Source organism: Bombina bombina, chromosome 6 (assembly GCF_027579735.1).
Source record: "Bombina bombina isolate aBomBom1 chromosome 6, aBomBom1.pri, whole genome shotgun sequence".
NCBI classification, from domain to species: domain Eukaryota; kingdom Metazoa; phylum Chordata; class Amphibia; order Anura; family Bombinatoridae; genus Bombina; species Bombina bombina.
In genome coordinates, this window is record NC_069504.1 from 741,220,124 (window position 1) to 741,246,251 (window position 26,128).

Consider the following 26,128-nt stretch of genomic DNA (forward strand, 5'->3'; position numbering starts at 1 on the left):
GTCCCTTTAAGGAAAGTTTTCCTTTGTGAAAAGCACACTGGTCTAAAAGAGGCTGCTTCCGGGTGGTAAATCGCCATAGAACTAGCTAGTGAGCTGTTGTTCGTTCCTGGTAGAGCGCTTCTCTGTATGCAAATTAATATGACCCTGGGGAAGTCTCCCTATGGGTGATGGGGGACTCCATGCCCAGTGTGCTTAGAGAAATGTGGCTGCACCTCACTGACGAGGCCCATAGGAGGCCGAAACGATCGTCTGGGGTTGTCATGTTTCTTGTTCAGAGGAGAATTGCCTGGTATTTCGGGGCTGGACTGACCTTACTTGGCGGGATCAGACTGATATACTTAAGGAAAGTTTTCCTTTGTGAAAAAGCACACTGGTCTACTGGAAGAGGCTGCTTCCGGGTGGTAATTCGCCATAGAACTAGCTAATGAGCTGTTGTTTGTTCCTGGTAGAGCACTTCTCTGTTTGTATGTGTATATATGTATATAAATAAATATATACATATACATATATATATATATATATATATATATATACACACATACATACATATATATATATATATATATATATATATATATATATATACACACATGAGGTATAACAACACAAGACACAATAAAATGATGGGAGAGACAAGACACAATAAAATGATGGGACAGGATTATAGGGAGCAGTAGTATTTTTTTGTAGGAGCAGATATCGTTTTACAAACTGAAAAGAACAATGCTTACTGGCTTCATTGAATGTTGCTCCAGAAAGGGTTTGATTAAGGTCATCTTGAAGATCACAGAACTGGAAGTTACAGAGACAGAATATGTTACTACAGAAATAAGATCCAAAAGGTAAAGCTTTAGTGATCAGAGATAGATTCAAAAAATAGCAGCAATAAGAAAGAAGCAGGAATGAACAGATATATTAGAAAAAGTGCAGATACTGTATGTACACAAGAAACAAGACAAAGAGATAGAGGTTTTTATATTCTGCAACATTCTTTTAAAAGTCAGACTACTTAAAGTGATTGTAAAGTTTAATAATTTAAAGCCCAGTATCTAAAAATACTCTTAAAAACAGGGGCACTTTAAGTCATTGAATTTTACAAAGACTCTTCTTTTTTTAAATACTTACCATTTTATTACGGCAAACATACCGCCGATCTTCCGCCCACATCTCCTTCTATATTTAGCTTATCGATGACGAATCTGGCTTCCTCCAATTGTTGCGTGTCCCACGAGCTGGATGCCAAAGGGGGTACGCAACGATTGGAGGAAGTCTTATTCATCATCAATCTCCTCAATAGAGAAGGAGATGCAGGCATAAGTTTGGCGCGGTATGTTTACCCTAACAAAATGGTAAGTATTTAAAAAAAGAAGAGTCTTTGTAAAGTTTAATTACTTAAAGTGCCCCTGTTTTTAAGAGTATTTTTAGATACTGGGCTTTACATTATTAAACTTTACAATCACTTTAAATCATTTTACTTTTTCATCTTTATACTGTACAGATTACAAATGAAACAAATCATTAGGATACGAGATATAAATTATTCCATTGCCTATTTTCAGATGGATGCGTACAACATGATTCAGTCTATGTGGCAGCTAATAGGTACTAATACACAAGATATTTTCAGTCATCACACATGACTCGACTACATATTTCTTGTGACTGTTTCAGCCTTTTTTGACTTATTCACAATCTGTGTTTAATCTATCTTAAATTAATCAAATTGTGTGAATAGATTAGGTCTTGTATTACTATGCTTTTTATAACCACCTTTATTTGAAACTCTACTTCTGAATATCAAAGAACTGACTGTAATGCTTTAAATGGATATTAAACAGTGCTCCTTTGGAAAAAAACTAAATATGTTAAATAAGTCAAAGTAAACATAAAACTTAACAAAATGTTTAAATAGAGAGCTGGCATCTTGTCAACTTAGGTTGCATTCTGACTGATCTGAGCATGGGCAAATCTGACTCCCTGTTATATTAATATATTCACTTGATGGTAAACCAGTTAATTTTTTACTAGACTCATGTACTGTATGGTTTATATGTTAACTGAATATTTTATCATGTTTGATACTGTTAATATAAGATTAATTTTTCAACTAACTTAATTATTTAAGTTAAAAAACAAGATCAGGTCTTTCTTTTTTCTAGTCATAAATAAAAATATAAAAGTGAATTTGAAATATACTTAAGGAAACTATGCAAAATGTATACAGGGTATATTATAAGGTTTAGAGAGATTCATATTATATACAGAATGTTATAGCCAGAAATGGAGTAAAAACACAGTGGCAGCCAAATTACCTCCTGGATCTGATCCACCAAACTCTCAGCCTTTTCTAGGTTGACATCTATTAAGGCCAAACGCAGGGCAGAGACTCCAGTCTGGTATGCAGAGATCACCTAAAATTGATAAATATATCTATTGTTTACTACAAGGAATTGCCCGTCTAATTATATCATTCATTGTTCTACCCAGAACCTTTTTAGCGGATGCACCACCCAGCTGATTTTTCTGACCACCTGACCGAAATTTTAGCCAAAATTAGCCAGTATTAAAAATGGATGGCAAAATTTTCTGTATCCATTTTCTTTCAAAAGTTACAGGTCCCTGTCTACATTTCAATACCGTGAACAAATCTTGTACTTGTATTTCCCAGCATGTCATCAAGTCCTGGAATTAAAAGCCAATTTACTATTACTGTCTCCCATTGAAATCAATGGATTCTCTAAATGATAATTTAAACAACGTTAAAACTGCAAAAATGATCTTTTAACTACTGGTGAACTTTGGCCAAAACTTACATGTCACAAAAGGGAATGGCAAGACACACAAATGGGGCTAAATGTTGTGGAAACAAAATTTTACAAACATGGTGGTGTTTGGATTTAACCCTTTATACACGGCCTAAAGAAAATAATAATATACATGTGTAACAATAAAACGGGCGTGAAATTCAATTTTTTTCTTGAATCAGATGAGATTTTTAACTTACTAATTTACTTCTATTATCAAATTTTCTTTGCTCTCTCTCTCTGTATCTTTTCTTAAAAAGCGGGGACGTAAGCTCAAGAGTGTTTGCGGCTGCAGCACTATATGGCAGCAATTGTGCAAGTATGTAATCCATTTGCATGTACACTAGATGGCAGCACTATTTCCTGCCACTTAGGGCTCCAGACACCTACCTATGTATCTCTTAAACAAATACCATGCAAACAAAGCAAATTTAATAATAAAAGTAAATTGAAAACTTTTTAAAATTGTATGCCCTGTCTAAACCACAAAAGAACATTTTCGGTTTCAGATCCCTTTAACCATATTAAAGGGGCAATAAACCTAAAAGATAATGTTATATAATTCTGCACATAGTGCAGAATTATATAACATTATCTTAGTGCAAACTTTATACAACAATATATCATAAAAGATAGCGGCAATATTATGTTGTATAAAGTTTATGTTAAGATAATGTTATATAATTCTGCATTATATGCAGAATTATAGCATTTTTTAGGTTTACTGCCCCTTTAATACCAAATTACATATGGGCATAATGGGTATACTCGACATGTTTCCACAGAGATTTTTACTTTAACTATTTTAAAAAAATATATATATATATTTTTTTGTCAATTTATTGAAAAAAACACTATTTTCCAGTTTGGCAAGATTTTCACCTGAAATCGAATAATGATGCAGTAAATTTTCTATAAGAAGAAAGTGATTGCAACTGATATCACCTTGTGTAATACTAACATTAATAATTCTTATACTGTAAATCATGACACCCCTAAGATACTAGGTTTCATGAGAAGTAAGAGAATGGGGAATGTCTTTGTTGAATAATATTTCTTTTACTTTAAGAAGATCATGCAAACAATCTCAGTCACAAACAAACAAAATGGAATGGCAAATTCCAAAAACAATAAAAAACAGAATTTATGTTTACCTGAAAAATTACTTTCTCCAACGGTGTGTCCGGTCCACGGCGTCATCCTTACTTGTGGGATATTCTCTTCCCCAACAGGAAATGGCAAAGAGCCCAGCAAAGCTGGTCACATGATCCCTCCTAGGCTCCACCTTCCCCAGTCATTCGACCGACGTAAAGGAGGAATATTTGCATAGGAGAAATCATATGATACCGTGGTGACTGTAGTTAGAGAAAATAAATCATCAGACCTGATTAAAAAACCAGGGCGGGCCGTGGACCGGACACACCGTTGGAGAAAGTAATTTATCAGGTAAACATAAATTCTGTTTTCTCCAACATAGGTGTGTCCGGTCCACGGCGTCATCCTTACTTGTGGGAACCAATACCAAAGCTTTAGGACACGGATGATGGGAGGGAGCAAATCAGGTCACCTAGATGGAAGGCACCACGGTTTGCAAAACCTTTCTCCAAAAAATAGCCTCAGAAGAAGCAAAAGTATCAAATTTGTAAAATTTGGTAAAAGTGTGCAGTGAAGACCAAGTCGCTGCCTTACATATCTGATCAACAGAAGCCTCGTTCTTGAAGGCCCATGTGGAAGCCACAGCCCTAGTGGAATGAGCTGTGATTCTTTCAGGAGGCTGCCGTCCGGCAGTCTCATAAGCCAATCTGATGATGCTTTTAAGCCAAAAAGAGAGAGAGGTAGAAGTTGCTTTTTGACCTCTCCTTTTACCAGAATAAACAACAAACAACAAACAAGGAAGATGTTTGTCTGAAATCCTTTGTAGCCTCTAAATAGAATTTTAGAGCACGAACTACATCCAAATTGTGCAACAAACGTTCCTTCTTTGAAACTGGATTCGGACACAAAGAAGGCACGACTATCTCCTGGTTAATATTTTTGTTAGAAACAACTTTCGGAAGAAAACCAGGTTTAGTACGCAAAACCACCTTATCTGCATGGAACACCAGATAAGGAGGAGAACACTGCAGAGCAGATAACTCTGAAACTCTTCTAGCAGAAGAAATTGCAACCAAAAACAAAACTTTCCAAGATAATAACTTAATATCTACGGAATGTAAGGGTTCAAACGGAACCCCTTGAAGAACTGAAAGAACTAAATTGAGACTCCAAGGAGGAGTCAAAGGTTTGTAAACAGGCTTGATTCTAACCAGAGCCTGAACAAAAGCCTGAACATCTGGCACAGCCGCCAGCTTCTTGTGAAGTAAAACAGATAAAGCAGAAATCTGTCCCTTCAAAGAACTTGCAGATAATCCTTTCTCCAAACCCTCTTGTAGAAAGGATAGAATCTTAGGAATTTTTACCCTGTTCCATGGGAATCCTTTCGATTCGCACCAACAGATATATTTCTTCCATACTTTATGGTAAATTTTTCTAGTTACAGGCTTTCTAGCCTGAATAAGAGTATCAATGACAGAATCTGAGAACCCACGCTTTGATAAAATCAAGCGTTCAATCTCCAAGCAGTCAGTTGGAGTGATGCCAGATTCGGGTGTTCGAACGGACCTTGAACAAGAAGGTCCCGTCTCAAAGGTAGCTTCCATGGTGGAGCCGATGACATATTCACCAGGTCTGCATACCAAGTTCTGCGTGGCCACGCAGGAGCTATCAAGATCACCGAAGCCCTCTCCTGATTGATCCTGGCAACCAGCCTGGGAATGAGAGGAAACGGTGGGAACACATAAGCTAGGTTGAAGGTCCAGGGCGCTACTAGTGCATCTACTAGAGTCGCCTTGGGATCCCTGGATCTGGACCCGTAGCAAGGAACCTTGAAGTTCTGACGAGACGCCATCAGATCCATGTCTGGAATGCCCCATAATTGAGTTATTTGGGCAAAGATTTCCGGATGGAGTTCCCACTCCCCCGGATGAAATGTCTGACGACTCAGAAAATCCGCTTCCCAATTTTCCACTCCTGGGATGTGGATTGCAGACAAGTGGCAGGAGTGAAGCTCCGCCCATTGAATTACTTTGGTCACTTCTTCCATCGCCAGGGAACTCCTTGTTCCCCCCTGATGGTTGATATATGCAACAGTCGTCATGTTGTCTGATTGAAACCTTATGAATTTGGCCTTTGCTAGTTGAGGCCAAGCCTTGAGAGCATTGAATATCGCTCTCAGTTCCAGAATGTTTATCGGGAGAAGAGATTCTTCCCGAGACCATAGACCCTGAGCTTTCAGGTGTTTCCAGACCGCGCCCCAGCCCACCAGGCTGGCGTCGGTCGTTACAATGACCCACTCTGGTCTTCTGAAGCTCATCCCTTGGGACAGGTTGTCCAGGGTCAGCCACCAACGGAGTGAATCTCTGGTCCTCTGATCTACTTGGGTCGTCGGGGACAAATCTGTATAATCCCCATTCCACTGTCTGAGCATGCACAGTTTTAATGGTCTTAGATGAATTCGCGCAAAAGGAACTATGTCCATTGCCGCAACCATCAAACCTATTACTTCCATGCACTGCGCTATGGAAGGAAGAAGAACAGAATGAAGTACTTGACAAGAGCTTAGAAGTTTTGATTTTCTGGCTTCTGTCAGAAAAATCTTCATTTCCAAGGAATCTATTATTGTTCCCAAGAAGGGAACTCTTGTTGACGGGAATAGAGAACTTTTTTCTACGTTCACTTTCCACCCGTGAGATCTGAGAAAGGCTAGGACAATGTCCGTATGAGCCTTTGCTTGTGGCAGAGACGACGCTTGAATCAGTATGTCGTCCAAGTAGGGTACTACTGCAATGCCCCTTGGCCTTAGCACCGCTAGAAGGGACCCTAGTACCTTTGTGAAAATTCTTGGAGCAGTGGCTAGTCCGAATGGAAGTGCCACAAACTGGTAATGCTTGTCCAGAAAGGCGAATCTTAGGAACCGATGATGTTCCTTGTGGATAGGAATATGTAGATACGCATCCTTTAAATCCACCGTGGTCATGAATTGACCTTCCTGGATGGTAGGAAGAATTGTCCGAATGGTTTCCATCTTGAACGATGGGACCTTGAGAAATTTGTTTAGGATCTTGAGATCCAAAATTGGCCTGAATGTTCCCTCTTTTTTGGGAACTATGAACAGATTGGAGTAAAACCCCATCCCTTGTTCTCCTAATGGAACAGGATGAATCACTCCCATTTTTAACAGGTCTTTTACACAATGTAAGAATGCCTGTCTTTTTATTTGGTCTGAAGACAATTGAGACCTGTGGAACCTTCCCCTTGGGGGTAGTTCCTTGAATTCCAGGAGATAACCTTGAGAAACTATTTCTAGCGCCCAAGGATCCTGAACATCTCTTGCCCAAGCCTGAGCGAAGAGAGAGAGTCTCCCCCCCCACCAGATCCGGTCCCGGATCGGGGGCCAGCATCTCATGCTGTCTTGGTAGCGGTAGCGGGCTTCTTGGCCTGCTTACCTTTGTTCCAGCCTTGCATCGGTCTCCAGGCTGGCTTGGTTTGAGAAGAATTACCCTCTTGCTTAGAGGATGTAGAATTTGAGGCTGGTCCGTTTCTGCGAAAGGGACGAAAATTTGTTTTATTCTTAGCCTTAAAAGACCTATCCTGAGGAAGGGCGTGGCCCTTTCCCCCAGTGATGTCTGAAATAATCTCTTTCAAGTCAGGGCCAAACAGCGTTTTCCCCTTGAAAGGGATGTTAAGCAATCTGTTCTTGGAGGACACATCCGCTGACCAGGACTTCAGCCAAAGCGCTCTGCGCGACACAATAGCAAAACCTGAATTTTTCGCAGCTAATCTAGCTAATTGCAAAGTGGCGTCTAAGGTAAAAGAGTTAGCCAACTTAAGTGCTTGAACTCTGTCCATAACCTCCTCATAAGAAGATGCTTGATTGAGCGACTATTCTAGTTCCTCGAACCAGAAACACGCTGCTGTAGTGACAGGAACAATGCATGAAATTGGTTGTAGAAGGTAACCTTGCTGAACAAACATCTTTTTAAGCAAACCCTCTAATTTTTTATCCATAGGATCTTTGAAAGCACAACTATCTTCTATAGGGATAGTGGTGCGTTTGTTTAGAGTAGAAACCGCCCCCTCGACCTTGGGGACTGTCTGCCATAAGTCCTTCCTGGGGTCGACCATAGGAAATAATTTCTTAAATATAGGGGGAGGGACAAAAGGTATGCCGGGCCTTTCCCATTCTTTATTTACAATGTCCGCCACCCGCTTGGGTATAGGAAAAGCTTCGGGGGGCACCGGGACCTCTAGGAACCTGTCCATCTTACATAATTTCTCTGGAATGACCACATTGTCACAATCATCCAGAGTAGATAACACCTCCTTAAGCAGAGCGCAGAGATTTTCCAATTTAAATTTAAATGTAATAACGTCAGGTTCAGCTTGTTGAGAAATTTTTCCTGAATCTGAAATTTCTCCCTCAGACAAAACCTCCCTAGCCCCTTCAGACTGGTGTAAGGGCATGTCAGAACCATCATCATCAGCGTCCTCATGCTCTTCAGTATCTAAAACAGAGCAGTCGCGCTTTCGCTGATAAGTGGGCATTTTGGCTAAAATATTTTTAATAGAATTATCCATTACAGCCGTTAATTGTTGCATAGTAAGGAGGATTGGCGCACTAGATGCACTAGGGACCTCCTGAGTGGGCAAGACTGGTGTAGACATAGAAGGAGATGATGCAGTACCATGCTTACTCCCCTCACTTAAGGAATCATTTTGGGCAACATTATTATCAGTGGCATCATTGTCCCTACTTTGTTTGTCACAATCATCACATATATTTAAATGGAGAGGAACCTTGGCTTCCGAACATACAGAACATCGTCTATCTGATAGTTCAGACATGTTAATAGGCATAAACTTGATAAAGCACAAAAAACGTTTTAAAATAAAACCGTTACTGTCTCTTTAAATTTTAAACTGAACACACTTTTTTACTGAATATACGCAAAAGTATGAAGGAAATGTTCAAAATTCACCAAAATTTCACCACAGTGTCATAAAGCCTTAAAAGTATTGCACACCAAATTTGAAAGCTTTAACTCTTAAAATAACGGAACCGGAGCCGTTTTTACATTTAACCCCTATACAGTCCCTGGTATCTGCTTTGCTGAGACCCAACCAAGCCCAGAGGGGAATACGATACCAAATGACGCCTTCAATAAGCTTTTTCAGTGGATCTGAGCTCCTCACACATGCATCTGCATGCCTTGCTTCTCAAAAACAACTGCGCATTAGTGGCGCGAAAATGAGGCTCTGCCTATGACTAGAAAAGGCCCCCAGTGAAAAAGGTGTCCAATACAGTGCCTGCCGTTTTTTTAACAAAATTCCCAAGATTAAAATAACTCTCCAAAGTTATAAACCATTAAATATGCTTATAAAGTAATCGTTTTGGCCCAGAAAAATGTCTACCAGTCTTTAAAGCCCTTGTGAAGCCCTTTTATTCTTATATTGAAAATTAAGAAAATGGCTTACCGGATCCCATAGGGAAAATGACAGCTTCCAGCATTACCAAGTCTTGTTAGAAATGTGTCATACCTCAAGCAGCCAAAGTCTGCTCACTGTTTCCCCCAACTGAAGTTAATTCCTCTCAACAGTCCTGTGTGGAAACAGCCATCGATTTTAGTAACGGTTGCTAAAATCATTTTCCTCTTACAAACAGAAATCTTCATCTCTTTTCTGTTTCAGAGTAAATAGTACATACCAGCACTATTTTAAAATAAACTCTTGATAGAAGAATAAAAACTACATTTAAACACCAAAAAACTCTGAGCCATCTCCGTGGAGATGTTGCCTGTGCAACGGCAAAGAGAATGACTGGGGAAGGCGGAGCCTAGGAGGGATCATGTGACCAGCTTTGCTGGGCTCTTTGCCATTTCCTGTTGGGGAAGAGAATATCCCACAAGTAAGGATGACGCCGTGGACCGGACACACCTATGTTGGAGAAAGAAAGATTTTATGAACCGGATTGCTACACGCCATTTCTAGATGTTATGGACTTACATTATCTTGCTTTTCCTACAGAGCAGTACAAAATATCCATTAAATATATATGAAACTTTCTGTACCACCCAGTACTGAATACTATACAATAAAGATAGAGGCAAACATGACGTAAAGACCTCTTTTGCACTTATTACCTGCTAAGTTTTTCACAAGCTGGTAAAAGTAAAGCAAAAGCAAACGTAAACTGTGTTTAAAAATGAAAGGAGAATTTTGTGAAGTGATATTTTTTTCCGTATTACAGTTGGAGATTATTAGCAACTATGTGAATGCAGCCATAGTTGGTGCTAAAAGAAAATGCTCTAGCACATCAGAGCATTTTATTATTGATCTTTTACTTCACTCCAAGGCAAAAAATCAAAAGGTTCAGCACTATATCCAAATTGAAAAATATATGGAGCCCACTCACAATTAATCAGCATATAGGTTTAAATGCTGTTAAACATACTGTATGGAGTTATTCTATATAGTTTCACAAACTAATAAAAGGATATCAAGAGATGCTTTCACTAGTGTTACTATGCAACAAGCTACAATGTAGAGAGAAAAGTTCCCTGCAGCTGCTGCTCAAACAGTAGCACTGGTAGACTAGTGTTGAAACAAAATATCAAAAGAAAAAAGGAAATTTATGCTTACCTGATAAATTGATTTCTTCTACGATACGACGAGTCCACGGATTCATCCTTACTTGTGGGATATTATCCTCCTGCTAACAGGAAGTGGCAAAGAGCACCACAGCAGAGCTGTCTATAGCTCCTCCCTTGACTCCACCCCCCAGTCATTCGACCGAAGGTAGAAACTAAAAAAGGTGCAGAGGTGACTGAAGTTTGAAAACAAAAATATAATCTGTCTAAAATGACAGGGAGGGCCGTGGACTCGTCGTATCGTAGAAGAAATCAATTTATCAGGTAAGCATACATTTCCTTTTCTTCTACTAGATACGACGAGTCCACGGATTCATCCTTACTTGTGGGATACAATACCAAAGCAACAGGACACGGATGAACGGGAGGGACAAGACAGATACCTAAACGGAAGGCACCACTGCTTGAAGAACTTTTCTCCCAAAAATAGCCTCCGAAGAAGCAAAAGTATCAAATTTGGAAAATTTGGAAAATGTATGAAGGGAGGACCAAGTCGCAGCCTTACAAATCTGTTCAACAGAAGCATCGTTTTAAAAAGCCCATGTGGAAGCCACCGCTCTAGTAGAATGAGCCGTAATATTTTCAGGAGGCTGCTGTCCAGCAGTCTCGTATGCCAGGCGGATGATGCTTTTCAGCCAAAAAGAAAGAGAGGTAGCCGTAGCTTTTTGACCCCTACGCTTTCCAGAATAAACAATAGAGAAGATGTTAGACGGAAATCCTTGGTCGCTTGTAAGTAAAACTTCAAGGCACGAACCACGTCCAGGTTATCCTTCTTAGATGAAGGATTAGGACACAAGGAAGGAACAACAATTTCCTGATTAATATTCTTATTTGAAACAACCTTAGGCAGGAATCCAGGTTTAGTACGCAAAACCACCTTATCAGAATGGAATATAAGATAAGGCGAATCCCATTGTAACGCAGAAAGCTCAAACTCTTCGAGCAGAAGAGATAGCAACTAAAAACAAAACTTTCCAAGATAAAAGCTTTATATCTATGGAATGCATGGGTTCAAACAGAACCCTTTGAAGAACATTGAGAACTAAATTCAAACTCCATGGCGGAGCAATAGGTTTAAACACAGGATTGATTCTGATTAAAGCCTGACAAAAACATAATTTATGTAAGAACTTACCTGATAAATTCATTTCTTTCATATTAGCAAGAGTCCATGAGCTAGTGACGTATGGGATATACATTCCTACCAGGAGGGGCAAAGTTTCCCAAAACTTAAAATGCCTATAAATACACCCCTCACCACACCCACAAATCAGTTTAACGAATAGCCAAGAAGTGGGGTGATAAGAAAAAAGTGCGAAAGCATAAAAAATAAGGAATTGGAATAATTGTGCTTTATACAAAAAAATCATAACCACCACAAAAAAGGGTGGGCCTCATGGACTCTTGCTAATATGAAAGAAATGAATTTATCAGGTAAGTTCTTACATAAATTATGTTTTCTTTCATGTAATTAGCAAGAGTCCATGAGCTAGTGACGTATGGGATAATGACTACCCAAGATGTGGATCTTTCCACGCAAGAGTCACTAGAGAGGGAGGGATAAAATAAAGACAGCCAATTCCTGCTGAAAAATAATCCACACCCAAAATAAAGTTTAATGAAAACATAAGCAGAAGATTCAAACTGAAACCGCTGCCTGAAGTACTTTTCTACCAAAACTGCTTCAGAAGAAGAAAACACATCAAAATGGTAGAATTTAGTAAAAGTATGCAAAGAGGACCAAGTTGCTGCTTTGCAAATCTGAAAAATCGAAGCTTCATTCCTAAACGCCCAGGAAGTAAAAACTGACCTAGTAGAATGAGCTGTAATCCTTTGAGACAGAGTTTTACCCGACTCGACATAGGCATGATGAATTAAAGATTTCAACCAAGATGCCAAAGAAATGGCAGAAACTTTCTGGCCTTTTCTAGAACCGGAAAAGATGAAATAGACTAGAAGTCTTTCGGAAAGACTTAGTAGCTTCAACATAATATTTCAAAGCTCTAACAACATCCAAAGAATGTAATGATTTCTCCTTAGAATTCTTAGGATTAGGACATAATGAAGGAACCACAATTTCTCTACTAATATTGTTAGAATACACAACCTTAGGAAAAAATTCAAAAGAAGTTCGCAACACCGCCTTATCCTGATGAAAAATCAGAAAAGGAGACTCACAAGAAAGAGCAGATAATTCAGAGACTCTTCTGGCAGAAGAGATGGACAAAAGAAACAAAACTTTCCAAGAAAGAAGTTTAATGTCCAATGAATGCATGGGTTCAAAAGGAGGAGCTAAAAGAGCCCCCAGAACCAAATTCAAACTCCAAGGAGGAGAAATTGACTTAATGACAGGTTTTATACGAACCAAAGCTTGTACAAAACAAAGAATATCAGGAAGATTAGCAATCTTTCTGTGAAAAAGAACAGAAAGAGCAGAGATTTGTCCTTTCAAGGAACTTGCGGACAAACCTTTATCTAAACCATCCTGAAGAAACTGTAAAATTCTCGGTATTCTAAAAGAATGCCAAGAAAAATGATGAGAAAGATACCAAGAAATATAAGTCTTCCAGACTCTATAATATATCTCTCTAGATACAGATTTACGAGCCTGTAACATAGTATTAATCACAGAGTCAGAGAAACCTCTTTGACCAAGAATCAAGCGTTCAATCTCCATACCTTTAAATTTAAGGATTTGAGATCCTGATGGAAAAAAGGACCTTGCGACAGAAGGTCTGGTCTTAACGGAAGAGTCCACGGTTGGCAAGAGGCCATCCGGACAAGATCCGCATACCAAAACTTGTGAGGCCATGCCGGAGCTACCAGCAGAACAAACTAGCATTCCTTCAGAATCTTGGAGATTACTCTTGGAAGAAGAACTAGAGGCGGAAAGATATAGGCAGGATGATACTTCCAAGGAAGTGATAATGCATCCACTGCCTCCGCCTGAGGATCCCGGGATCTGGACAGATACCTGGGAAGTTTCTTGTTTAGATGAGACGCCATCAGATCTATTTCTGGAAGTTCCCACATTTGAACAATCTGAAGAAATACCTCTGGATGAAGAGACCATTCGCCCGGATGCAACGTTTGGCGACTGAGATAATCCGCTTCCCAATTGTCTATACCTGGGATATGAACCGCAGAGATTAGACAGGAGCTGGATTCCGCCCAAACCAGAATTCGAGATACTTCTTTCATAGCCAGAGGACTGTGAGTCCCTCCTTGATGATTGATGTATGCCACAGTTGTGACATTGTCTGTCTGAAAACAAATGAACGATTCTCTCTTCAGAAGAGGCCAAGACTGAAGAGCTCTGAAAATTGCACGGAGTTCCAGAATATTGATCGGTAATCTCACCTCCTGAGATTCCCAAACTCCTTGTGCCGTCAGAGATCCCCACACAGCTCCCCAACCTGTAAGACTTGCATCTGTTGAAATTACAGTCCAGGTCGGAAGAACAAAAGAAGCCCCCTGAATTAAACAATGGTGATCTGTCCACCATGTCAGAGAGTGTCGTACAATCGGTTTTAAAGATATTAATTGAGATATCTTTGTGTAATCCCTGCACCATTGATTCAGCATACAGAGCTGAAGAGGTCGCATGTGAAAACAAGCAAAGGGGATCGCGTCCGATGCAGCAGTCATAAGACCTAGAATTTCCATGCATAAGGCTACCGAAGGGAATGATTGTGACTGAAGGTTTCGACAAGCTGAAATCAATTTTAGACGTCTCTTGTCTGTCAAAGACAGAGTCATGGACACTGAATCTATCTGGAAACCCAGAAAGGTTACCCTTGTCTGAGGAATCAATGAACTTTTTAGTGAATTGATCCTCCAACCATGATCTTGAAGAAACAACACAAGTCGATTCGTATGAGATTCTGCTAAATGTAAAGACTGAGCAAGTACCAAGATATCGTCCAAATAAGGAAATACCACAATACCCTGTTGTCTGATTACAGACAGAAGGGCACCGAGAACCTTTGTAAAAATTATTGGAGCTGTAGCTAGGCCAAACGGCAGAGCCACAAACTGGTAATGCTTGTCCAGGAAAGAGAATCTCAGGAACTGATAGTGATCTGGATGAATCGGAATATGCAGATATGCATCCTGTAAATCTATTGTGGACATATAATGCCCTTGCTGAACAAAAGGCAAGATAGTCCTTACAATTACCATTTTGAATGTTGGTATCCTTACATAACGATTCAATATTTTTAGATCCAGAACTGGTCTGAAGGAATTCTCCTTCTTTGGTACAATGAAGAGATTCGAATAAAACCCCAGCCCCTGTTCCAGAACTGGAACTGGCATAATTACACCAGCCAACTCTAGATCTGAAACACATTTCAGAAATGCTTGAGCTTTCACTGGATTTACTGGGACACGGGAAAGAAAAAATCTCTTTGCAGGAGGTCTTATCTTGAAACCAATTCTGTACCCTTCTGAAACGATGTTCTGAATCCAAAGATTGTGAACAGAATTGATCCAAATTTCTTTGAAAAAACGTAACCTGCCCCCTACCAGCTGAGCTGGAATGAGGGCCGCACCTTCATGTGGACTTAGAAGCTGGCTTTGCTTTTCTAGAAGGCTTGGATTTATTCCAGACTGGAGATGGTTTCCAAACTGAAACTGCTCCTGAGGATGAAGGATCAGGCTTTTGTTCTTTGTTGAAACAAAAGGAACGAAAACGATTATTAGCCCCGTTTTTACCCTTAGATTTTTTATCCTGTGGTAAAAAAGTTCCTTTCCCACCAGTAACAGTTGAGATAATAGAATCCAACTGAGAACCAAATAATTTGTTACCCTGGAAAGAAAGGGAAAGTAGAGTTGATTTAGAAGACATATCAGCATTCTAAGTTTTAAGCCATAAAGCTCTTCTAGCTAAAATAGCTAGAGACATAAACCTGACATCAACTCTGATAATATAAAAAATGGCATCACAGATAAAATTATTAGCATGTTGAAGAAGAATAATAATATTATGAGAATCATGATCTGTTACTTGTTGCGCTAAAGTTTCCAACCAAAAAGTTGAAGCTGCAGCAACATCAGCCAATCATATAGCAGGTCTAAGAAGATTACCTGAACACAGATGAGCTTTTCTTAGAAAGGATTCAATTTTCCTATCTAAAGGATCCTTAAACGAAGTACCATCTGCCGTAGGAATAGTAGTACGTTTAGCAAGGGTAGAAATAGCCCCATCAACTTTAGGGATTTTGTCCCAAAATTCTAATCTGTCAGACGGCACAGGATATAATTGCTTAAAACGTTTAGAAGGAGTAAATGAATTACCCAAATTATTCCACTCTCTGGAAATTACTTCAGAAATAGCACCAGGAACAGGAAAAACTTCTGGAATAACCACAGGAGATTTAAAGACCTTATCTAAACGTTTAGATTTAGTATCAAGAGGACCAGAATCCTCAATTTCTAAGCAATTAGTACTTCTTTAAGTAAAGAACGAATAAATTCCATTTTAAATAAATATGAAGATTTATCAGCATCAACCTCTGAGACAGAATCCTCTGAACCAGAAGAGTCATTAGAATCAGAATGATGATGTTCATTTAAAAATTCATCTGTAAAAAGAGAAGTTTTAAAAGATTTTTTATGTTTACTAGAAGGAGGAATAACAGACATAGCCTTCTTGATGGATTCAAAAACAAAATCTCTTATGTTATCAGGAACACTCTGAACATTAGATGTTGATGGAACTGCAACAGGTAATGGTACTTTACTAAAGGAAAATTATCTGCATTAACAAGTTTGTCATGACAATTAATACAAACAACAGCTGGAGGAACAGCTACCAAAAGTTTACAGCAGATACACTTAGCTTTGGTAGTTCCAGCACCAGACAGCGATTTTCCTGAAGTATCTTCTGACTCAGATGCAACGTGAGACATCTTGCAATATGTAAGAGAAAAAACAACATATAAAACAAAATTGATCAAATTCCTTAAATGACAGTTTCAGGAATGGGAAAAATGCCAAGGAACAAGCTTCTAGCAACCAGAAGCAATGAAAAATGAGACTTAAATAATGTGGAGACAAAAGCGACGCCCATATTTTTTTAGCGCCAAATAAGACGCCCACATTATTTGGCGCCTAAATGCTTTTGGCGCCAAAAAGGACGCCACATCCGGAACGCCGACATTTTTGGCGCAAAAGAACGTCAAAAAATGACGCAACTTCCGGCGACACGTATGACGCCGGAAACAGAAAAGATTTTTTGCGCCAAAAAAGTCTGCGCCAAGAATGACGCAATAAAATGAAGCATTTTCAGCCCCCGCGAGCCTAACAGCCCACAGGGAAAAAAAGTCAAATTTTTTAAGGTAAGAAAAATGATTGATTCAAATGCATTATCCCAAATATGAAACTGACTGTCTGAAAATAAGGAATGTTGAACATCCTGAGTCAAGGCAAATAAATGTTTGAATACATATATTTAGAACTTTATTAAAAAAGTGCCCAACCATAGCTTTAGAGTGTCACAGAAAATAAGACTTACTTACCCCAGGACACTCATCTACATGTTTGTAGAAAGCCAAACCAGTACTGAAACGAAAATCAGCAGAGGTAATGGTATATATATAAGAGTATATCGTCGATCTGAAAAGGGAGGTAAGAGATGAATCTCTACGACCGATAACAGAGAACCTATGAAATAGACCCCATAGAAGGAGATCATTGAATTCAAACAGGCAATACTCTCCTCACATCCCTCTGACATTCACTGCACGCTGAGAGGAAAACCGGGCTCCAACCTGCTGCGGAGCGCATATCAACGTAGAATCTAGCACAAACTTACTTCACCACCTCCATAGGAGGCAAAGTTTGTAAAACTGATTTGTGGGTGTGGTGAGGGGTGTATTTATAGGCATTTTAAGGTTTGGGAAACTTTGCCCCTCCTGGTAGGAATGTATATCCCATACGTCACTAGCTCATGGACTCTTGCTAATTACATGAAAGAAAGACTGAACGTCTGGGACATCCGTCAGACGCTTGTGTAGTAAAATTGACAAAGCAGAAATTTGTCCCTTTAAGGAACTAGCCGATAATCCCTTCTCCAATCCTTCTTGGAGAAAGGACAAAATCCTATGAATCCTAACCCTACTCCATAAGTAGCCCTTGGATTCGCACCAATAAAGATATTTACGCCATATCTTAAAGTAAATTTTCCTAGTGATAGGCTTACAAGCCTGATTCAAGGTATCAATGATCGACCCGGAGAACCCCCGCTTAGATAAAATTAAGCGTTCAATCTCCAGACAGTCAGCTGCAGAGAATTTAGATTTGGATGTTGGAACGGACCTTGGCTGAGAAGGTCCTGTCTCAGTGGCAGTTTCCACGGTGGCAGAGATGACATTTCCACCAGATCTGCATACCAAGTCCTGCGTGGCCACGCAGGCGCTATCAAGATTACCAAAGCCCTCTCCTGTTTGATTCTGGCAATCAGACAAGGTAGGAGAGGAAAAGGAGGAAACACATAAGCCAGGTTGAACGACCAAGGTACTGCTAAAGCATCTATCAGTATTGCATGGGTATCCCTTGATCTGGACCCGTAACAAGAAAGTTTGGCATTCTGACGAGATGCCATCAGATCCAATTCCGGTGTGCCCCATTCCCAGATTAATGCCGCAAACACTTCCGGATGGAGCTCCCACTACCCCAGATGAAAAGTCTGACGACTTAGAAAGTCCGCTTCCCAGTTCTCTACTCCTAGGATATAGATTGCTGATAGATGGCAAGAGTGAGTCTCTGCCCATCGAATTATCTTGGAAACCTCTATCATCGCTAGAGAACTCTTTGTTCCCCCTTGATGATTGATATATGCTACAGTCGTGATATTGTCCGACTAGAATCTTATGAATTTGGCCAAAGCCAACTGAGGCCACGCTTGAAGCGCGTTGAATATTGCTCTCAGTTCCAGAATATTGATTGGTAGTAGGGACTCCTCCTGAGTCCAAACACTCTGAGCCTTCAGGGAATTCCAGACTGCATTTTAACACCTCTCACTTTACCTCTTCCTATTACTAGTATAGGCAAAGAGAATGACTGAGGGGTGGAGTCAAGGGAGGAGCTATATAGACAGCTCTGCTGTGGTGCTCTTTGCCACTTCCTTTTAGCAGGAGGATAATATCCCACAAGTAAGGATGAATCCGTGGACTCGTCGTATCTAGTAGAAGAAAAGGAATCATCATAATTACTATTGGTAATATCACTCCTGACCAGCAGGAGGAGGCAAAGAGCACCACAGCAAAGCTGTTAAATACCACTCCCTTACCCACAACCCCCAGTTATTCAACCAAAGGGAAAGGAGAAAGGAAGTAATATAAGGAGCAGAGGTGCCTGAGGTTTATATAAAAATAAAATGTCTGAAAATACAGGGCGGGCCGTGGACTCACCGTGTCAATAAATAAATAAATTTATCAGGTAAGCATAAATTTCCTTTTCTTTCTAATGACACAGTGAGTCCACGGATCAGAATTACTATTGGGAATCAATACCCAAGCTAGAGGACACGGATGATAAGGGAGGGACAAGACAGCCTAAACAGAAGGCACCACTGCCTGAAGAACCTTTCTCCCAAAAGAAGTCTCAGCTGAAGCAAACATATAAAATTTGGAAAATTTAGAAAAAGTGTGCCAAGATGACCAAGTGGCAGCTTTGCAAATCTGATCTACAGAAGCTTCATTTTTGAATGCCCAAGTAGAAGTAACAGCCCTCATGGAATGAGCCGTGATTTTCTCAGTAGGCTGCTGACCAGCAGTCTCATATGCCAAGTGAATAATACCCTTAATAAAGCTTGCCAGCATGGTATCAAGGGTGACACATTTAAATCAAATATTAGCCAAGAGGTTTTTAAGATCAATGATATCATTCAATGTCAGGACAAAGGGGTAATTTATCTGTTAGAATGTGGTTGTGGCCTCCAATATATTGCACAGACAACACGGAGTGTCAAGGACAGAATCAGGGTACATTTATTAGCCATTAAACATAATAGAGACGATGTCCCACTATACAAACATTTTCAAGACAAACATGGAGACAAAAGTACAAGTCTCAAATATATGGCTATATGTAAAGTACCAAAACAATGGAGAGGGGGAGATTATGGTAAAAGACTAATACAGGCCGAGGCAAAATGGATTTTTTACATAGATAGTATATATCCACAGGGCCTAAATGCTGATTTCGAAGTCTTTCATCTTTTTAACTAAATTATTTTGATACAACTTTAATTTTTAAATAAATTTCAATTTGAAAATATTGATACAACTCCCCCTCCTACAAGTTTGATTCACTTTTCACTTTTTATACTTCATACACTTTCATTTTTTATACTTCTACTCAGTATAAATCATCAATATGTTTTTACATCTCACCGTTTTTTACTGTTTTCTAATGTTTTTTAATGTTTTTAAATGCTATTTATAAAACTATTTTGTTTTTAATGTCATTTCTATAATGTTTTAGAAAATATCTTCTTTTTAGTGAGATATTCTGTCTATTAAATATATGTGGTTTTATCAATACATTTCATCCAATTGTATAAACTCTTTATATGTATGTATTGTATTCACAATGTGAATTACATTAGAGGTATATACCTACCGATATGGACAATCCCTAATACTAGTAGCTTTTATTTATTTTAGACTTGAGCATATTAGTATAAACTGACAATAAATCAATATCCTCTTTATATATCAGAACTACATGTCCCAGAATTCCATCATGCAACCGGCTGTGACCTCAGAGCCGGAAGTGAAAGAGTCAGTAGCCACCATCTTTATTAAGGGCATTAGAGGATTGCTATGATACATGTAATGGCATTTTTTATTTTTTTTTAAATATATTTTTATTGAGGTTTAATTTCGCGGCATACAAACATAAAACAATATTACAATCTTTACAGAGAAATTGTTCCATACTAGAAAACCATACATATTACACAAAAAGACAATACGTATTATATAACATATCTAGCAGTCATAATAAACAGAATATCTGCCAAGTAAACTGTATGTCTTCCAAATAATATAAGAGGCCACTTTTGGACCTTGTAGTACTATAGAAATAACCATTACAAAAGACAATCACGAACAGTAAAGTACCACTATTGGGTCCCAAATTGTAAACCACTTTTTTTTTTTATTTTTGAGTAGTATTCTATGGAACTATTAACACCAACGCTATATCTGAACCATCCATAGAACTATTAATATCAACGTTATATCTAGACCACTATAAGCAATTAAGCATATAGGACCACTCTTGGGTCCTTAGGACTATAGTGATATAATATTCTAGTGGAGAAAATTAAACCCAAAGACCTGTCAAAGAATCTATAATATACATATAAACCTTGTATTAGTTGTGTTCAAAAAAGGATCATATAGAGGTATTAGAAAATGGAAATTCTAAAAGTTCAACGTACAACTGTTATAAATTATACACAACCAAGATCAGCTCACAATGATCGCAGCCATCCGAACCCTTTTATATCTCCTCATATGACCGTAAAATGGAAGGAAGCAGATTTGTCAGTAATTTGATTATTAGTGCTGAAGTTAAAGTTATGTAGCTTTTGTTTTACTTCAGTGGTCTTAATGGCTTTCTACTACGTGTAACTAGGCCTTAAACCTTTTCCCCTAAGAATTATTTCAGAGGTCTTAAAACCAGAACAACTCAAGTAATTACTGTATAAGACTATTAACATTATAGTTACTACTTTCATCTCAGTAGATCCTTTGTTGAAATATCTAAAGAAGGGGCTGAAACAAAAACCTAATACCTTCCAATATAGAGCAAAAGCTCACATATAAACTTAGTGCTATGCTGTATAGAAAGTTGGTGAAAACTTAGAACCAAAATACAGCTATAGCAGTATGAGGGGAAAATTACTGTCTATGGTAAAATGTAGTTAGACCCAATCTCCCTGGCACGGGCCCTATACCTAGGAGACCAGTAAATTTAACACATTTATTGGTGGCATGTAATGGCATTTTAAGGCGGGAAATTACAGGAAGTAAAAGAGCTAGTAGGCACCATCTTTATTAAGGGCATTAGAGGATTGCCATGATACATGTTATGGTATTTTAAGGTGGGAAATTACAGGAAGTAAAAGAGCCAGTGGCCACCATCTTTATTAAGGGCAATAGAGGGTTGTCATGATACATGTAATGGCAATTTAAGGCGGGAAATTACACCCATCTTGATTGGTCCCTATAGGCTATTTAAGCCATACTTTTACCAGCAGTAGACATCTTGAGAAAGGCCCAGCTTTGGGGCTGAAACGCGTTGATGTACATGTTATAAGTAGTCACTGCTTGAGTTTACATATAGGGTAAGCCTATTTTCAAATAAGTTTATATTCATATTAGCGTTATTGCACTATGATTTTTGTTTTTGACAGGTACTGCAATTTTTGGATCCTATTGGATTTCTTATTCACTTTTTTCACTTGATTCACTTTTCTCCAATTTTTTTTTTTTTTTTAAATTAACTTTTTATTGAGGATATAGGAGATGAAATACACATTACAAACATTGCAATTTCAAGTGTACCATTCAGTAAGGTTTACAATAAAATGTACAGATAGATTTCACAATTAGCAGTGTATCATTGGTGAGGGCAGTAGATTCCATTGCATCATACTTCAGTAATTAGTAAGAGATTGCCTCACTCTTGCATACAGATTTCTGTGTTCTTTAGTGACTAAGCTTCATTGGTGACTATAATATACCTCATCTTCATTTAACTTTATAAACTATAACAAACATACTCTTTTAGTATAAGTCTACTGTTGACAATAGTATGTCTTCTAATTACACCGTTGTGGTCACACTTCTCTGGCCTTAATGATGGCGGAGAGAAAAACCGCCTATTTGTTGGTATAGAAATCCCCATTCACCCCTCAGGGAGGCCGTTAGCATGAGTTCAGTATGGGCAAAGGGTGTCAAGATCCGCCTCTGATGTTCAATACTCAGTGTAGCTATATAAACCTGCCATTTATTTAAAAAGTGCTTTAGGCGCTTGCTAGTGTCCATCTTAGTATCTAGTTGTTCTATAAGAAGCTGCCTAAAGAGACTATGTCTAAACGTCACAAAGGAGGGTGCTGTTTTTTCAGTCCAAACCTTCAATATAACTTTTCTTGCGACTAGTATTACCGTCGTTAGTAAGGGGCTCATTTTGGGATTCTGCTCTCCCCAATTCAAAAAGCATACTTGTTCTATTCCAATTTCAACCCTGGTCATCAAGGTATTGGTGATCCAGTAAGCAATGCGTCCCCAAAACTGTCCAATCCTAGGACACATAAGAAAATAGTGAAGAAAGTCAGGGTCAGTCAGTCTGCATTTGCTACACTCATTCACTACCGTAGAATTCCATTTAGAGGTCCTTCGGGGAGTTAGGTAATCTCTGTGTAGCATTCTGACCTGGGACTCTCTGAATGTCATAGATAGGGTCGCCCTTCTCACATTCTCTAAGCTTTGTAGAATTGTTTCCGGCAGGCCTTCCCTACTCAAGTCAGTGCTCCACCTATCCACCAGTGTCTCCAAATTTTTTGTCTCAATCTTGCCAAGTAGTGTTTTGTATAGTCCTGAAAGTGTGAATTTACCTAACTTAAACGATACCATAGAAGGGTTAAGTGCATGTGGTTCCCAAAAATGTGAGTCTGTTTTGATCAATTGGTCTATATAGTGTCTCATTTGTAGGTAAGCATAAAAATGCCTCCTCGGTAGTCCATACTGGTGCTGCAAGTCAGTAAATGTTTTAACTCCCTTCGTAGAGTGATCTAGAGCATCTCCCACCAAGCGTAAGCCCGCACCCTCCCACACAATGAAGGGGGAGGTGTCGACTCCCGGGGGGAAGTCGCTGTTGTACCTCAGCGGTATCATCCTGGAGGACACACAAGTGCGTCCTAGATGACGGAGCGTCAACCTCCACGCCCTCAGTATGTCTCTATATAGAAAGTTTCCTCGGACCTCTGCAGGAATATCACCAAAGTGAGCAAAGGGCAAGAAAGCTATACTAAAGTCCCCCAGCGCCGAACCCTCCAGTTCATTCGTGCAGAAGTGCTCCGTGCTAAGCTGCCAATCCAGTACCAAGCGACGCAATGCCGCCCAATTATATAACCGCAGGTTGGGCAGACCCAATCCTCCCTGAGAGGGAGGCGCATAAAGTTTATGAAGGGCTATCCGCCTCCATAAGAAGCCTATTATAGCTCGCGTGTATGAAGCCAGGTCCTTCTTTGATATTAATAGGGGTAGCATTAGTAATGGATACAAGATTCGCGGTAGAATCACCATCTTTATCAGGCTGACTCGCCCCGAGAGAGACACAGGGAGCTTCCTCCAGCCCTCCAAAGTCTGCTCGACCTCTCTACTCACCCGCGTGATATTAGCTTTGTATAAAGTATCCACATCCGTTGATAGTCGAATCCCTAAATAAGTCAAGGTGGGAGCAGCCTCCCTGAACGGAAAAGTATTCGGTTTAGTACGGTGTCTACGGAGCCACAAGATCTCCGACTTAGTTTCATTTACCTTGTAGCCCGAAAAGGACCCAAAGGCCTCAATGGTCGCCAAGATTTTGGGGATATACTTTACCGGATGTTCTACAAATAGAAGCATATCGTCCGCGTACAGCGCCAGATGTAACCTGACTCTTCCGACGACGATGCCCGGGTATATTTTACGCAGCTTAATTGCTAAAGGCTCCAAGGCCAGGTTAAAGAGAAGGGTTTATTTATTTATTTTTATTATTTTTTTTTTATCATATATTTTTGATAACCATCTTTATTTTGATTTTTGATTACACAGGACATTACACAGGATCTGTTACACAGGACATTTGTTAAGGATATCATCACTTATTAAGACTTTTTATATCATTTGGGACTTTTAATACACATTTTTTGTGTTTATATGTTTTGGTATTCCCCTCTCTCCTGAGGGGCACTTACTCTATTGTTTTTAACTATTTTTTAATTGTTTTTAATTGAATTGTTATATATACATAGGGTACCCTAGTTTATGTGAATGTAATAAATGTATTTTAATATTTTAATATTATTCTGTTATTCTGATACTTTAGCCTATAGCTGGCGCTCCCTCTTTCTATATTTATAAGCGAATAATACCCCTCAACCAACAAGAAAGAGAAATAGCCGTAGCTTTCTGACCCTTACGCTTCCCAGAAAAAACAACAAACAAAGAAGAAGACTGGCGAAAATCCTTAGTCGCCTGCAAATAATATTTAAATGCACGTACTAGATCAAGGTTGTGCAACAAACGTTCCTTATGAGAAGAAGGATTAGGACACAGAGAAGGAACAACAATTCCTTGATTAATATTCCTATCCGAAACAACTTTTGGAAGGAAACCTAGAGCAGTAAGCAGTACTACCTTATCAGAATGAAAAATAAGGAAAGGAGCTTCACACTGCAACGCAGAAAGCTCCGAAACTCTTCTACCCGAGAAAGCAACCAAAAACAAAACCTTCCAGGATAACAACCTAATATCAAAAAAATGCATAGGCTCAAACGGAGCCTGTTGAAGAACTCTCAAAACCAAATTAAGACTTCAAAGAGGAGTCACAAACTTAAACATCGGCCAGATACTAAACAGGGCCTGACAAAAAGACTGAACGTCTGGCACATCCGCCAGACGCTTGTGCAACAAAATAGATCAAGCAGACATTTGACCCTTCAGGGTACTTGCAGATAAACCCTTCTCCAGACCCTCCTGGAGAAAATACAAAATCCTCGGAATCCGGACTCTACTCCAAGAGTAGCCTCTGGATTCACCCCAATACAGATATTTACGCCATATCTTATAATAGATCTTTCTAGTCACAGGTTTACGCGCCTGAATCATAGTCTCAAATGATTCAGAAAAACCACGCTTGGATAGAATCAAGCGTTCAATCCCCAATCAGTCAGCTTCAGAGAAACGAGATTTGGATGAAGGAAGAGCCCCTGAAAAAGAAGGTCCTTCCTTAACAGAAGACTCCAAGATGGGAGGATGACATCTCCACCAGATCTGCATACCAGATTCTGCGAGGCCACGCCGGTGCAATTAGAATCACTGATGACCTCTCTTGTCTGATCCGGGCAATGACCCGAGGAAGAAGGGCAAACTGAGGAAACACGTATGCCAGACTGAACTTCCAAGGAACTGCTAGCGCATCTATCAGGACAGTCTGAGGATCCTTTGACCTAGAACCGTACTTCGGAAGCGTGGCATTGTGACGAGATGCCATAAGATCCAACAACGGTTGACCCCACTTGAGAATCAACCTGGAAAACACCTCCGGATGAAGTTCCCACTCCCCGGGATGAAAAGTCTGTCTACTCAGAAAATCTGCTTCTCAATTGTCCACCCCTGGAATGTGGATCGCAGATAGACGGCAGTTGTAATCCTCCGCCCACTGCATAATCTTGGTTACCTCTGTCATGGCCAGGGAACTCTGAGTCCCTCCTTGATGATTGATGTAAGCCACTGATGTAATGTTGTCCGACTGAAACCTGATAAACTGGGTTGAAGCTAACTAAGGCCAGGTCAG

General features: G+C 39.4%; 1 protein-coding gene across 4 annotated transcripts in view; it reads right to left on the bottom strand.

Moving 5' to 3' along the window:
- The window catches only part of CHMP7 (charged multivesicular body protein 7), a 362,230-nt gene that overhangs the window by 37,887 nt on the left and 298,215 nt on the right, over positions 1–26,128 (bottom strand). For all 4 annotated transcript variants that reach the window (XM_053717984.1, XM_053717985.1, XM_053717986.1 and 1 more), the window contains 2 exons: positions 2,313–2,411; positions 732–792 (listed from right to left, as the gene is read on the bottom strand). In XM_053717984.1, the coding sequence (XP_053573959.1) occupies positions 732–792; positions 2,313–2,411 (160 nt within the window). The remainder of the gene's footprint in view (positions 1–731; positions 793–2,312; positions 2,412–26,128) is intronic.